The 14,744-nt window shown below is 46.3% G+C and overlaps 1 protein-coding gene across 1 annotated transcript in view; it reads right to left on the bottom strand.

The window, feature by feature from the left end:
- Positions 1 to 14,744, bottom strand: part of DNAAF10 (dynein axonemal assembly factor 10) — a 101,088-nt gene that overhangs the window by 33,866 nt on the left and 52,478 nt on the right. Inside the window, exon 3 of the mRNA XM_069234276.1 lies at positions 6,474 to 6,604. Coding sequence (XP_069090377.1) covers positions 6,474 to 6,604 — 131 coding nt within the window. The remainder of the gene's footprint in view (positions 1 to 6,473; positions 6,605 to 14,744) is intronic.

The raw sequence follows: 14,744 nt of genomic DNA on the forward strand, positions 1-14,744 counted from the left end.
CTATCTGGAGGAGCTAAGGGAATCTGCCAATACCCTTTAGTTAGGTCGATAGTAGACATGTATTTTGCTTTCCCTAGTTTTTCGAGAACATCGTCCACCCTAGGGATGGGATAGGTGTCGAATAGGGAGTTTGAGTTCAGTTTGCGGAAATCTATGCAAAACCTGACGCTACCATCAGGCTTCGGTACTAGGACAACCGGTGAACACCAGGGACTAGTGGACGGTTCGATGACCCCTAGGGATAACATTGTTTTGATTTCTTCTTCGATTATGTGTTTTCTAGCTTCTGGAATACGATACGGGCGTTCTCTGGTGATCTGCCCTGAGCTTGTGCGTATATTATGGTGAATTAAAAACGTCTTTCCTGGTTTCTCTGAAAAGAGTGGTTGCCATTGCTTTAAAACCTTAAGGGCTTGTTGCTTTTGCCCTTCAGGTAAAATATCGTCTACTATGGGTAGGGTACTTTCAGTATCGGGGTTGGTAGGGTAGAACTCGATATCTAGGGTCTTGTCGGGACACACAAACTGACCCATTTCTACGGAACGTTCAGGTTGTGCGGGGGTCTCCCATTTTTTTAGCAGGTTTACATGATATATTTGTGTTTTTATTGGACGGGAGGATATTTCGATAAGGTAGGTGACAGGGGAAACTGCTTTGATTACTCGATATGGGCCCTGCCATTTGGCCAGGAGTTTATGGTCGGAGGTGGGTCTCATTATTAGGACCTGGTCCTCGGGTTGTAAAACCCGTAGTTTACTTCCTTTGTCATAATAGGACTTTTGTGTTTGTTGGGCCTGTTCCAGGTTTGCGTGTACGTCGGTCCATAAGCTGTGTAGGTGGTTCCTCAATTTTTCCGCATATTCTAACAAAGGAGTCCCTGCTTCCTCAGCCTCGGCCTCCCAGGATTCTACCGCCATGTCTAAAAGGGACCGAGGTTGGCGTCCGAAGACCAACTCAAAGGGGCTATGCCCCGTGGATGCTTGCTCATGTGTCCGTATGGCGTACAACACTAGGGGTAACTTTTGATCCCAATCCTTCCCTGTCTCATTGATAGTCTTTCTCAGCAGGGTTTTAATGGTTCGATTATATCTTTCGACTAATCCGTCCGTTTGAGGATGGTAAACGGAGGTTCTGATCTGAGCTATCCCCAATGTTTTACACACTTGTTTCATTAAGGTGGACATAAAAGGGGTCCCCTGGTCCGTGAGGATTTCATGTGGAAACCCAAGACGAGAAAATACGTTAATCATAGCTTGGGCCACTGTCTTGGTTGTCATACTAGTCAGGGGAATGGCCTCTGGGTATCGTGTAGCATAATCTACAATGACTAAGATGTAGGTGTGTCCTTTTGACGAAGGAATCAAAGGTCCCACTAGATCCATCCCTATTCTTTTGAACGGGATATCGATGATGGGAAGGGGTAGGAGAGGCGCCTTCCTAGGCCGACTAGGTTCGGTTAACTGACAACGGGGACATTGGGCGCAATACCTACGTATGTGGGCGTACACTCCAGGCCAATAAAACCTTCTGAGTAAATATTCCTCGGTGTTTTCTCTCCCAAAGTGTCCTCCCCCTGGGTGATTATGAGCTAGTGTAAGAACATGTTCCCGATAGTGGGTAGGTACCAGAAGTTGGCGTTTACGTTCTCCCCGTCGGGTGGTAGTAACCCGATATAATAAGTTTTTTTGCACTATAAAGTAGGGACCCACCTCTTCTGTCTCCTCTGTTACTGCCGACCTCCAGGCATTGTTAAGGGAGGGGTCCTCTCTCTGTTGTTGGGAAAAAGTACTAGGAACTTCATGAATTTCTGCCACTATCTCTCCATAGGTGTTGTCACCTTTCGTCTTCCGATAGTCCCCTTTTCCCTGTCGTTTCTCTCTTCGTGACAACTTTCTACGATATAGCGGACACTCAATATCACTCTCTGAAAAAGGTGCCTCTCCCCACCAATCCTTAGTTTGTTTGCTATCTCTGACGTAGTCTAATAGTTCTTGGAAGTGGATGTAGTCTGTCCCAATGATGCATTCCTCGATTAACCGGGGCATTATCCCCACTGGGAGGAAGTCCTGATAGGGTCCCCACCTGATCTGGAGTACCTGTATAGGATACTGGGCCTTGTCCCCGTGTATGCAACATATAGATACCCATTGTTTCTCTTCTATATCATTATTTATCAAGTCTTTCCTAATTACTGACTGGCTGCAGCCGGAGTCAACCAGGGCATATACACTTTTCCCGTCCACTTGTATCATCATTTTAAATTTTAGGGCGCCCTTCCCAGTACATAACACCCTTCGCCTTGTCATCCCTATCTCCATGGGTTCTCCCATTTCTTGTTTCTGGGGACACATACGTGCGATGTGTCCCCATTCACCACAACTATAACATTGGGGTCCCATGGTAGGCGGGCCTTCAGGAATCCTACGTGGTACTAGATAGTTGGGTGGACTTTTTACAAATGTCTTTGGGGACGGTAGAACTGGTTTAATGATACTTCGCGTGGGACAGTTTCTGACATCGGTGGATCGATGAAAAGCACAGGCCAGATCGATGGCCGTCTCAGTATCCACTTTTGGGTGTTGTCTTATCCAGTGTTTTGTGGATGGATGTAGACCATCGAGATATTGTTCCAGTATAATGGTTTTGATGACTTCCTCCCGACTATCTCCAATATGGCCTAACCATTTTAATGCTAGATCCTTCACACGAAAATAAAAGGTTCTAGGGTCTTCGTTGGTGCCCCATTTGGCTTTACGAAATCTCATCCTGTAATATTCTGTGTCGTGACCCACCCTTTCTAGTATACTTGTTTTTATGTCTTGATAGGGGTTGACACCACCTGGGTTAGCGGCTTGATATGCTGATTGTAAGAGACCGGTGAGCAGGGGGGCCACATATTGTCCCCATTTATCTTCTGGCCATAGGGCGGAGGAGGCTACCCGTTCAAAGTTGGTGAAAAAGGATTCCGGATCCTCTCCCTCCTGATACTTCTGTAATACGGAACTAGGTACATTCGGATGTACCTTACTAGCGGCGATAGTCTCCGTTAGTTTTTTCATCGCACTTTCATGGACTAACTGGTTGTTCGCCAGTATGGTCGCCTGGCTCTTCAGCGCAGATTGTAAGGTTTCTCGGTCTTCTTTGGCCTCTCTCTGTTGGGCCTCCCATACTAGTTGTAAGTGTCTTTGCCCTTCCGCTAGTTGCTTAATCACGGTCTCTAACGATGGACTCTCACTCATTGTGTATACTGTCTGGACTGTTTTATGGAGAGGGATTAGAAACAAGATCCCACTTCTGACACCACTGTAGACAGTCCCCACAGTATAGACACTCAGGAGAGGTAAATTTGGGTTTTTGAGGTAAGTATTTATTAGTAATTTGAAATAAGAACTGATGAAAAGTCAGTACGACGTTTAGCGCCAGTTTCTTCTCTGGAGTGGTGAATATCTTCCTTCTAATCTGTGTCCCTTTTCTTCCTTTTCTCTAGGTGGCGTACCGGATCGTCCTCGTCAGGTCCCGGATGTGACATATAAGAAAAAGGGAACACATACCGCTGGTGAGTGGAACGGACGCCTTATACCACGTCTTCTACTTATATGTTTTGCTGGGAAAAGGTTTAAGGAGGGGGGGGGGGTTTTATGTGTGATATAGGTGCCAGTGAGGACTTCAGGGCTTGTGTATATTCCGTACTTTACCCTTTTGTGCTCTCCCGGTGCTCTCTAAAGTGCCCTTCTCTCCTCCCTCCCCTCACCCTGCCTTCCTCCCTTCCCCAGCGTTTCTCCCCTTTTATTGTGCCCCTCGGTTTGTCCAGAAGGACCGTACCTTGTAGAGCCACGACCCTCCAGGGTCGTGGCTGGCTCTGTGGAGGTCCTCTCGTCGGTCTGGGCTGGTCTCCCCTGCTTCCGGTCGGGCGCTGTTCCTCTGGGTTCGGGTTCCGCCGCTTCCAGGCCACTGGGGTCCTCCTCCGATGTCCTTGTCGCCGTCTCTCTCTTCCTCCTTCGGTTCGCCGCCGCCGCCGCCGTTCTCCTTTCTCTCTCCCTTCCCGGCTCTCCCCTTCTCGACCGGAGCTTCCGTCTTTTGGCCGCCTGGTGGCCAATCCGGAGCCTCCTCGTCACCGTAGGTTGCCGAGGCAACGTCAGGACGCTGGCCTCGTTGCGGACGCGTTTCCAGGGGAACCTGGGAACGCGGCCGTAGCGGTTCCGTTTCTGCCGGTTCCCCGCTGTTGCCCGGGGCGGCCCGGTCACAGTAACTTAATCAGACTATTCGACGGAGGCAATAAACTCACCAAGCACTGAACGTAAATAATAATAAATAATGAAGCAGAGTCTCCATTTATATCAGCATGCCTGACAGATTACTGACGCATACTAAAAGCAAGCATAGATAAGGCCAAAATGCACCACATTGATTTTGAGAGGTAGCCAGAGACAGGTTAAGGATGCCCTCAGTTGCAGTGATGGAGGACACGAAAAAGGGTGCAAGTCATTTCAGACCATGCACTCATAAATCAGAAAACTTCCCTATCCCAGCAAGTGGAGGCAAGTGAAGGCACCTAGCCACCCAAGCTGGTAAATTGGGATCTTTTGAAGAGAGAGGCACATTCAATGAAGGCAACAGGCCAGCCAGCCCATTAAAAGGACTATGGTTGTTTGCAAGACAGGACAAGGAAGAACCCCTTTGGCATGCTGTTCAAGGTTTTCTTGTACTTTTTTCCTCTGCCCTGGACCAACAGAACAAGTATCTGTGTCACATGCATCAAATCAATAGTAGGCACAAGATTTTTACGTGTGTGTGTTTTGGGGGGGAGGACAGAGGGGGAGGGCATCCCAATTCGGCCACAGTGGTGTTATCTGATCTTAAGTTGCAACAAAAAAAAAAATACCTTGGAAGCGGCAAACATAGGTGTATGAGCTGAGGAGCTTTCATGAGCTGAGAAAAAAGGTGATCCACAGAAAAGGTACCTAGTTATATTACAATATACTGAATTAATGATCAGAAAACCTCTCAAGAAAGGGTTTCACAATGTTCTAACAGGTGGCGTTCTTTTATGCCCACAAACTAACAGTGATACTGGATACTGATTCCACAATGGTCATGTTCATGATGAAATATGAGAAGCAACTCCAAGAAAAGACTGGAGTCATATTGTTACGCATGTCAAACACTTTTAACACCTTACTGTTAGACTACTGCATCCAGCACATGGGGCGTGGAACTTACGCAGTGGGGTACTGAATGGCTGGACCAAGAGGGGGATTTGTGTTTTAGCAAAAGATAACATATTCAGAAACTCAGCGCAGTGTGTTAAGGAAGATGGAATCTAAGTTAGCTGAACTGGCTCCCTTTAGAAAGGGCAAGAGTGATGGTCTTTTGGCTAACAATTGGTTAAATAGCTGCGCAAGGAGGAAAAGGGGTTCACAATCCCATAATAAGGAACACATGTCTATTAGAAATGTTTTTACCGCAAATTGTTTTTTGGAGATGGACATGGAACTCCACCGGTCGCACATTCGCTCAAGGTTACAAGCATGCCTTAATAAGAGTCAGCTGTGGTCATTAGGATCCCCCAAGGACAAACCCCTCCTTCCTATCTAGAGGCAAGGGCCATAGAAGAACAACCAGATGCAACTATGAGGAAGCCCCCTGGTGACTGCGGCTGCTTTGAGGAGAATTTCGGGCTGTGTTCCTCCTCCTGAAACGTTTCTCAAAGATTGCAGCAGTACTTAAAGATTTGTTTGGCCCCAGGTATCAAAATGTATTAAAGAGCAGCTTGGCCTGGCTTGTGTGTGAAGCAGGGTCAAAATCTGTATCTACTGGTTGTAGTACACTGGCTGAATGTACTGTCTCACCTGGCAAGCAAAGATGAAAGTAGATGATCAGTGCATATCTTCAGATCAGCAAGACACGACGCAGTGAATGGAAATCCTACTGAGAAATACTTTGTAGTCACAGATATTGCACATTTATTTATTAGGTTGGTGAAATATGCCTGATGCAAATGTTGCCAGTTAACTAGCACAAATACGTCTTAGTGCTGGTCAAACCTCAGCAGATCTATCAATAAAGCAAACTTTGAGCAAGTTGCCAGTGTGCGTGAATTTGATGTCATGCAAGAGTGTCAGAGCCACAGAAAGAAGAGTCTTTTTCCAAGATTGGAGGCGCAGGGGTTGGAGGGTGAGGGTGGGCAGGCTGGTCACCAAGTGGTATTGCAGGACACATTTGGCGTTTCAGATTGCCTGCCAACATCCTCTCTGGAGACCAGGGATGTGCACTGAAGTCTGCCATCAGGGGCAATAAATGAGCCACCGTGTTCTTAACAGCATCAAATCATATTTGCTATGGCTAATAAAATAAACATCAAAGTGTAACATGTAGCGAATGTGATAAAATGCATTATATCTGACACAATGAAAATCTAGTCCTGCAATTAAAAACACATTTCAGAAGAACAATCTGTAAAGATCCAGACTCACCATCTCTGCTCCCAGTAACAATTTCAGGCGCTCCTTCACCTATTCCTAGGCCACCAACTCCATCTATGCAATTTATAATTTCTTTATGCCCTTTGACTGAGTAAACTGGGATTTCTGCTGCTTCCAAATTCCTGACAAAGGCAAAGACATGCACATTACAAATTTAGCAACAATTACATATGAAAATCCGGTAACCTCTCCAGGATCACAAAAAGTAGTTGTGTGAATGGCTGATCAATGAGAACCATATATTCTGCATTTCTCAATGGCAATGTTTTGTTTCTTGGACCAACCTGAAAGGTTTTTTTACATATACAAGCGCCTGTCACCAAAACAACTCATAGGCATGATTTTGATCAGTTTATCAATAAATATAGAAGCAATGTCCATGAGTATCAGTCAGATTGTTTTACTGTCCCCTTCTAACTTTAAAAGAAAAGCTGACTATGAAATTCCGAGGGACACGATTTAGCTGTTCACAAAAACAATTGCACTGTAAAAAGTACCATTTCATCAGTTGCTCCTCCATTTACAACATACTTTGTCTACTTTCCTTCTCATCCTGTTTTTCCATTCACCACAGGCTCTTTCCCTGCCTTTCATCTATCCTAGACTCCTATTCAGTACACATACTTGATCTCCTTAATATTTTTCCCCATTATTCCAAGAACAGTCTCTGCTCTCCTCTTTTCCTCTCTGGTGACTGCATGCTCTACTCACCCTCCCACAGTTTCTATTTATAACAAGGTCATCTCTAAAGAGTAAGAGCACCGAACGAACCTAAGGAGTGAGTCTTGGTCGAAAGTACATTTAAACACTGTCTGAAGCCTTGTCAGTGTATATATGTTTCATTTCAACATGTTTGTTTGCTAATGAGGTCCCAGTCAAATCGAGGCTGTGCTCCTACCCTCGCATTTCACCTTCTCTCTCAAAAGCATCCAGCATGCGCATCCATGTACGGGGCAGAGAGGTTAAAGGCGTCTTTGAGAGTATCATCCCTCTTTGGATCTGTTGAGATATGTAAAAGCTAGGAACAGAACCCCTGCATTCTTTGCCTCTTCCTCCTGGGTTGAGTTCATAAATTCTCCCTACTGGCTTAACAGAGACCATAAAAATTGCCAGTCCTCTCTTTCTCCTATGAAGACTGAATATTCTAGTCCTGATGGTCTGCAGGTGGTTTTGATCCTCTTTGCTCTGGGTAGAGAGACCTTAAAATATTGCCTCATGATTTAACTGTGCCTGCAGTGGGTAGACACTGTGCTACAACTCCATCAACAGTGCCATCAACGGGGGCGTGGCCATCAACATGGCTGGAGAGCCTCACTCTCCATGAGCTCTGGAGGCCCACAAAAAATCCTGTCCATATCCTGCCATCTCAGCGCCTTCTGCTCACCTCCTTGTGCTCGTAACACCCAGAACAAATGATCAGTGGTGGAGTGAATCCTGGTTGGACCCTGTACGAGCTGGTGGAACCCTGGAGGCGCCCATGTGGGCGGAGCTGGAAGCTGAGGCCGCACGCCATCCAACAAGAGGAAGCAGCATTGCAGCTGCGGCGCAGGAGCCACCTGCAGATCTGGACCAGTGCAGCCCTTTTTGCTTCCCGACCCAATCTCCTGCCCCCTCCCCCTCACCCTACCCCCTGATGCAGACCAACGAGGGGTGCTGAGGGCGAGGGGTGTCCTGATGGGCCTGATCCGAGCAACCTGAAGGCCAACTGTCCAGTGCAGCGGCCCCAGCGGAGCATTGGTGAAAGGGACTGCCGCAAGAGATAACCCCCAGGGGGCCACAGCCAACTTTGCGTCTCTAGAGATGAGGTGAGGGGCACTTATAGCAGTCAGACTCAGTCTAGACAATGGGGGGGGGTGGACAGATTTTCATGGAGGTGGCCTCAAAGAGCGATGACGAGATGGGCTGCAGCACTACACTTCACCCGAAGGCTGTAGCTGACAGTCTGCCCCATCGGTGCCTTGATACATGACAAGCACAGAAGGCACGGGGGACTGCACCCACTTCGAGGGAGATACGGTAAGGCTGGACAGCTGCAGTACTTTGTGCTGACGAGGCACCCCTGTCTGGAAGTGAAGGACCCAGCCCCCGGTTTGAGATTTTGGAGGAAAGACCGCCAGGGGCACAGAAGAGGACCTCCCATCACTCCCCTGCATGTTGGAGACTGGGAGTGTGTGGAGAGTGGATCTGGTGTGGGCCGGGGACCAGTAGGTAAGACTGTGCCTGGGTCTCAGCTGCCTGTTGTCGTCAGCCTTTCCTGTTCCCGGGAACCCCAGGGTGTGGAGTTCCTGGCCAGAGTGCTGTGCGGGCCAGAGCCTGATCTGGGACTGAGGGAACTTGCAGCGGGAACTGTACAGCCTGAAGGTGTCCTGAGACGAGTGCCCCCACCTCGTGTGATCAGAGGAGCCTTGATTTACTGGTGCTCTCCGGGGGCCCCATCTATGTGATAACTCACTCTGGCAGCTGGTGCTTGATGGCCTGGGGCCCAAGGGCACTTCTGAGGGTCTAGCCCTGCGGCCTCCTTCCTGCGGTTGAGCACTGGGCCTGGACTCCCAGCGCTCTTGCTGCTTTCCGTCGGTGGTTAAGTAGAGGCTGGACTATTTGGACCCCCCATCCAGGAGAACCCCTGTGGAGTTTGTTGCCTTGTCATAAAAGCACCTGGCTTCCCCTACCAGGATGTGACCGGTGTGTTGCTGTATCTTTTCAGTGGAATAGTGACAGGGCGATGGCTAAGAACAAAGACCCCAAACCCCCCCCAAAGCAGTGGAAAATGGATCGTTATACAAAAGCAATAGCCCCAGTGGCAGAGTTGGGGGTGGAAACCACTGTGTGGCTGGACAATGCAGAGCTGCTTCAGGCAAACCAGGCTTCACAGGAGGCCTTGGAGGGGAGACTAGGGGAGGTAAGATCAGAGGTCTCTAGCCTGTTACAAGACCTGCGCAAGGTGTCTGAAAGGGCCATGGTTGTGGAAAATATGATCTCTAAGGTGGAGGATGTGGTCCAGGTACTCCAGAGGGATGTGGCGGGAGTCCGCACCACAGCCAACTATGTGATCTGGAGGCTAGAATATGTGAAAAAACATGCAAGGTGAAACAACTTGCGGTTTGTAGGCTTGTGGTGAATCCATTTTAGTTTCCCACTAGGCACAGGCGTAAGCTTAGCCTTCGGCTTGCAGGCCTATTGCCCCCGTCACCTAGTGACCTTTTACATAAATAGCATGCTCTGTTTATTTTATTATTTCTTTTAGCACTTCACAGCTGCCTACATTCTATAAAAAAAAGTTTTGCTTTTGCCTATCAGTGCCATTCTGAGACAGCGTCATTATCCATGATGTACATAGGCATTGTCATAATGTTCCTTTCTCAGTTATGTTTGACAGGTACATAAGGTGCACTTTTTAGGGGTTGTTTATGTAATTGCCGACATAAGTCTGCCACCTTATCAGTTGGTTAGGAACATACCTGTGCCAGGGATCCTACATGAGCCATATAAATACATCTTAAACGGACAGGTTCATAAGAGAGGTTCGTTCCAGATTCCATCTATGCTGCATGTCACCTTGCTGCAAAATGCAGCCTTTGTGTCTTCACGGAGTCTGACCTAGAGACCTCATTCAAAGGTAACAAGGGATGGGGGCACTTCTCATGGACATGGTACTGGCAGATTAGGGTTTATCACACCTAGCTCTCATTAGGTTAGAGATTAGATGTTCTTTGTTAGGAACGTCATATCTTATGTTTATTGCAATATGGTGGGGGTTTTCATATTCACAACTCATCTTCATGATTTTGCTTTTATTATTGCTCATTATCCCAATCATTGCAAGTCGTGCACTTTACCACATACAGGAGAGTTTTCAATATATTTATTGAAAAGACTGCAATATCTCCTTCATTGCCTATGTGTGTATGAGACTTATTGCCAATGAGAGAAAAGGGTAACTTCCGTTCCACCACAACTCCTCTGAGAAGTCTCATCTAGAGTCCATGCATAAGGCAACTAGAAATCACCTTTACTATCTAAGTTTGGTAAGGTACTGCTTGTCAGCCAGGAGGTTTACACTGACAGTTGCGACTTGTTGTAGGAGTGACTCAGTCGCCTACAAACAGAAGTGCTGTCACCCCTAAACCGGCAATCTCATTAAGGAGCGAGAGTCCAACTATGACATGGTGCCACAAACAATGGTGTTTTGGCACTAATTTACAGATATACTGAGTACCTGTGTCTCACATACAGCAGGTAACATAACTACCATTATACAGAGACATCCGTGGTCTTAAGGGTAATTATCATCAGCTGAATAGGGAGCTGTAGGTTGTTCAAGCTTGAATTAAAAAACAAGGATGCTGCCCATCTGGCGTTCCTTCTCTGTACCCATTATTCATCATGGCTAACACCATAGACATTCCAGAAAATGTCAGACACACATTAAAACCACATCTAATAGCCCATGGCTTAAGCAACGAGTGCGGGGTTATCACGTTTATTGTGGAAGCTCATGAAGCTTACCATACAGAAACATTCTATTTCTGGGTTAATTTTCCAGAGAAAGACAATACATCATACACATTTCACACTTAGGAAATGCCGAACATACCACAATGCTACCAAGCTTACCCGTATCTTGAAATACTGCTTTCTTATCAAGGTCAGAACGGGTTCAATGGCACCCTACCACATGTAATACAACCACTGAGATTAGGTCCTTTAGGTAATGATGTCCTAAGGTGGCCCATGTTTTCCATGTACACACCACCTCCTGGTATACAAAACATGCAGGCAATTGATCTGTGCAACATTTATAATGAGGTAGCAGCACAATACAGAAGACTTGTTCAGTTCGTAATGTGGACTTTGAACACCACCTCAGGTGGACACCAATTGGCTGCTACTGGGATTTACCCACAAACAGTATATTCTCTGTCATGGGCAAGGTGCCCACAGAATGTGAGAAAATTCTGTTCTGGATAGCACAAAAAACTAACCAGCTGGAAGCAGTGTTGCCCCATACGGGACCCCAAGATAAACAGAATTCTTACAAAGTGCTTGCTATTTGGAATGGTTCCCTCAGTGGTCGACTGCACCACATGGAATACAGTCTTTGCTGCAATTTACACTACCACGCATGGTACCCCAACACTTTCCAACTTTTCGGAAGTGTTAAAACAAATTCAAAATGAACATGGGCTGCTCCAGCCCTGGATTTGGGGAAGAAACGGATGCACAACTTTGACAGTCTCCTCAATGATACTTAGGATCATTAAAAGGGAAGCAGTAGAGTTGGCTATACACCTGTGGCTCAGGGAGATTCCACAGTTGGCAAAGGAGCGTCAGTTACCGAAAACTATTTCCGAAACCTATACTAGTATAGGACAGGATAGATTAGGAGTCAAATTGAAAAAAATGAAAATTCAGAGTACCACCTCTAAGGATGGTACTAAACAAGCACAAAAGGGTTTTAAAAAGCGATGGGATAAACAAAAACAAAATAAATCACCTGGCACGATTTCCAATTTAAATATCCAAATGGAGGAAGACATACAGCACACTATTACTGTAATGTTTTGGGAAGAACTCCATTGTGATTTCCTATTGGCAGAAAAAAACTGGCCACCTGAGTACGTCTGCAAGCTCCCACATGGGGAAGATGTTAGGTTGCCTTCTTTCTCAGATCTTGTTCCGGATGCCGTAAAGGAAGCCATTCTGTCGACTGGGCTTTGGCACAGGCACCAGCACTATACTGCAACCATGTAGAGTGGGATAAGGATTCCCCTACCTATAATAACTGTTAGGTCTACACCCCAGCCTCAACCTCAATATCCAGTCAAACATGAGGCTAAAGCCCCAGTGAGGGAAATCCTCACAACTAGAGTACTAGGGAGTAATACAGCCCTGTGTCACTACAATGAATAACCTGTTATTCCCCGTTGCAAAACCAGAACATTCACACACACACACACTTATGCGATACAAAATGCGCACAGCACTACACTAATTAACAACATAGTGCGTAAGAAATACAAAACAACTTTAGATATTTCCAGCATTTTCTTCTGCCAAAACTTAGCGCATGAAAGTCCGGACCTGAGTGCACTCTCATTTGGCTCTCAGCAGTGCTTTTGCCATTTACCACAGGGCTATAAGAACAGCACAGGGCTGTTTTCTGCCCGTGTAACATCAATATTGCAAGATATTGACCCTGAAGCGTTTTCCTAGGTAGATGACATCTATCTCACAGATGATGACCTCGACATTCATCTTGCCAGGGTCGATCTGATAGTTTTAGGATTCGCCGCCTTTAACTACAAATTCAATTTTAAGACACTGAAATAGCCTTTCTCAGTGTATTGTTTCTTGGATACGAGCTATCAGATGAAGGCAAGAGCCTGGTCCCACACTTTCTACAGAAATGCGTTCAGCTTCAACCACAAAATACCATCAAGAAACTGGTCATTACTTGCTTTCTTTTCATTTGGCAGAACTTACATTCCCAATTATGCACAACACTGGACAGCCACTCTATGATTGAATTCATCCAGATTTTTCAAGCAAACACTGGACAGCAGAACACACATGCATTCTTAGAGAAATGCAGCATGACATGCTAGAGGTAAAACACTTACACGTGACAAAAAACAAATTTGGTCATCAGAATAATCGCTGGTGCCATCCGGGACACCTGGGTCCCCTTTAATGAGGCCGACACCTTGCCCATAGCATACAAATCACATTTGTACGCAAATGCAGAACAACGTTTTACACCCACAGAAAAGATTCTGACTGCTGTATGGATGGCTGTCATTAAGGGGAGGCCACTTGCCCAAGGAGAATGCATTACTGTTGTTGCCCCAGAGCCGGCCTTGCAGGATGTCACCAAAGCAAGCATCCCTAACGCTAAAGCATTACGTCCACATTGGATTTAATGGGCAATCCTTCTGACTGCCATTGATGCTGACTACATTTTTTACCCAAAACTTCAAACACAAGAATTTCTCCAGTGCGAACATGAGTACCCCGCACCTAGTAACATCTTGCCAACTTGACAGATACCAACTGTCTTACACACTGATGGTTCAGCGCAATCAGCTGTAGGTACAAAAATCAAAACTCAGCAGAGTGTGCAGATGTGAGCAGAGTGATAAAGGAATGTGTATTCCACCCTCAACATAGCTACATGCAGACCCTGGCGGACCGTACCGCTCAGTTGGCTGAGCTTACAGCTTTTATCTTGGCACTGGAAAATACGGATCCAGAACAGATCACATTGTTTGTGTGTGATTCGTACTACTGTGTCCAGTCCTACAATGATTATCTCAATCATTGGCTGTTGAATGGTTTCAGAGACTAAAAGGGGGACACCATAAAACACAGAACTCTGTGAGGTAGGATGGCTAATCTAAAGGGTAAGCTACCAGATGCTCATGTGGTACATAAACTGGGCCATGAACATGTAGGAGTACACATTGTAGGAAATACTTTGGCTGATGAAGCTGCTAAATCCGCAGTAACTATGGCGTCTGTTGCTGCAGTGACCAGTTTTCAAAAGAGATTGGATAATGAGATTCAGGCTGCTGTGAAAGCTTCGGCAGAAGGCAAACCTCTTCCAAAAGCATACCATGCAAAATATTCCTACCATATCAGTACACAGAATGTTGCCTCTGCGACAATTCCTGGGGTAGGAGATCGAGTGATCCCCAACCAAGACCAGAGATTAGATCTCATCAAAGCAGCACATGAGGGTGTCGCATCTTCTCATGCTGGTGTTGCGGCCACACTACCACTTTTACAGAAACGTTTTTAGTAGCCAGGTCTATACAAACAGACCAAGCAATATGTCCTTTGCTGTGACATTGGCCAGCAAATAAAGGGCTCCAACATCAAACATCCACCGCAGACATCCCTCTTAGTGTCCAATAGGCCACTACAATGTGTGTACCAGTGTAATGATACCTGTATTTCACCACTGCTCCATCTTGACCACTGACTCAATTTTCTGCTTAACTTAGCTTCAGCCACCGTCATGATAGAGGTCCAGGTATTTTTCCATGCAGAAGTTATGCAATGTGTTTTTCGCTCTTTGTGCTCTTTCTCACCAAGGGCTAGAACATAACACGGAGGAATGAAGGTAAGATAAGGATGTACCAGATTAATGTTGATGGTACGGTAGGGAACAGCTCTGTCTTGGGAGCGCCCCTTGGCGATGTGGCCAAATCTCTAACATGCTCATCCAACACGGACTGGTACGGCCAGCATTTGATCATCAAC

Source organism: Pleurodeles waltl, chromosome 5, assembly GCF_031143425.1.
Source record: "Pleurodeles waltl isolate 20211129_DDA chromosome 5, aPleWal1.hap1.20221129, whole genome shotgun sequence".
NCBI classification, from domain to species: domain Eukaryota; kingdom Metazoa; phylum Chordata; class Amphibia; order Caudata; family Salamandridae; genus Pleurodeles; species Pleurodeles waltl.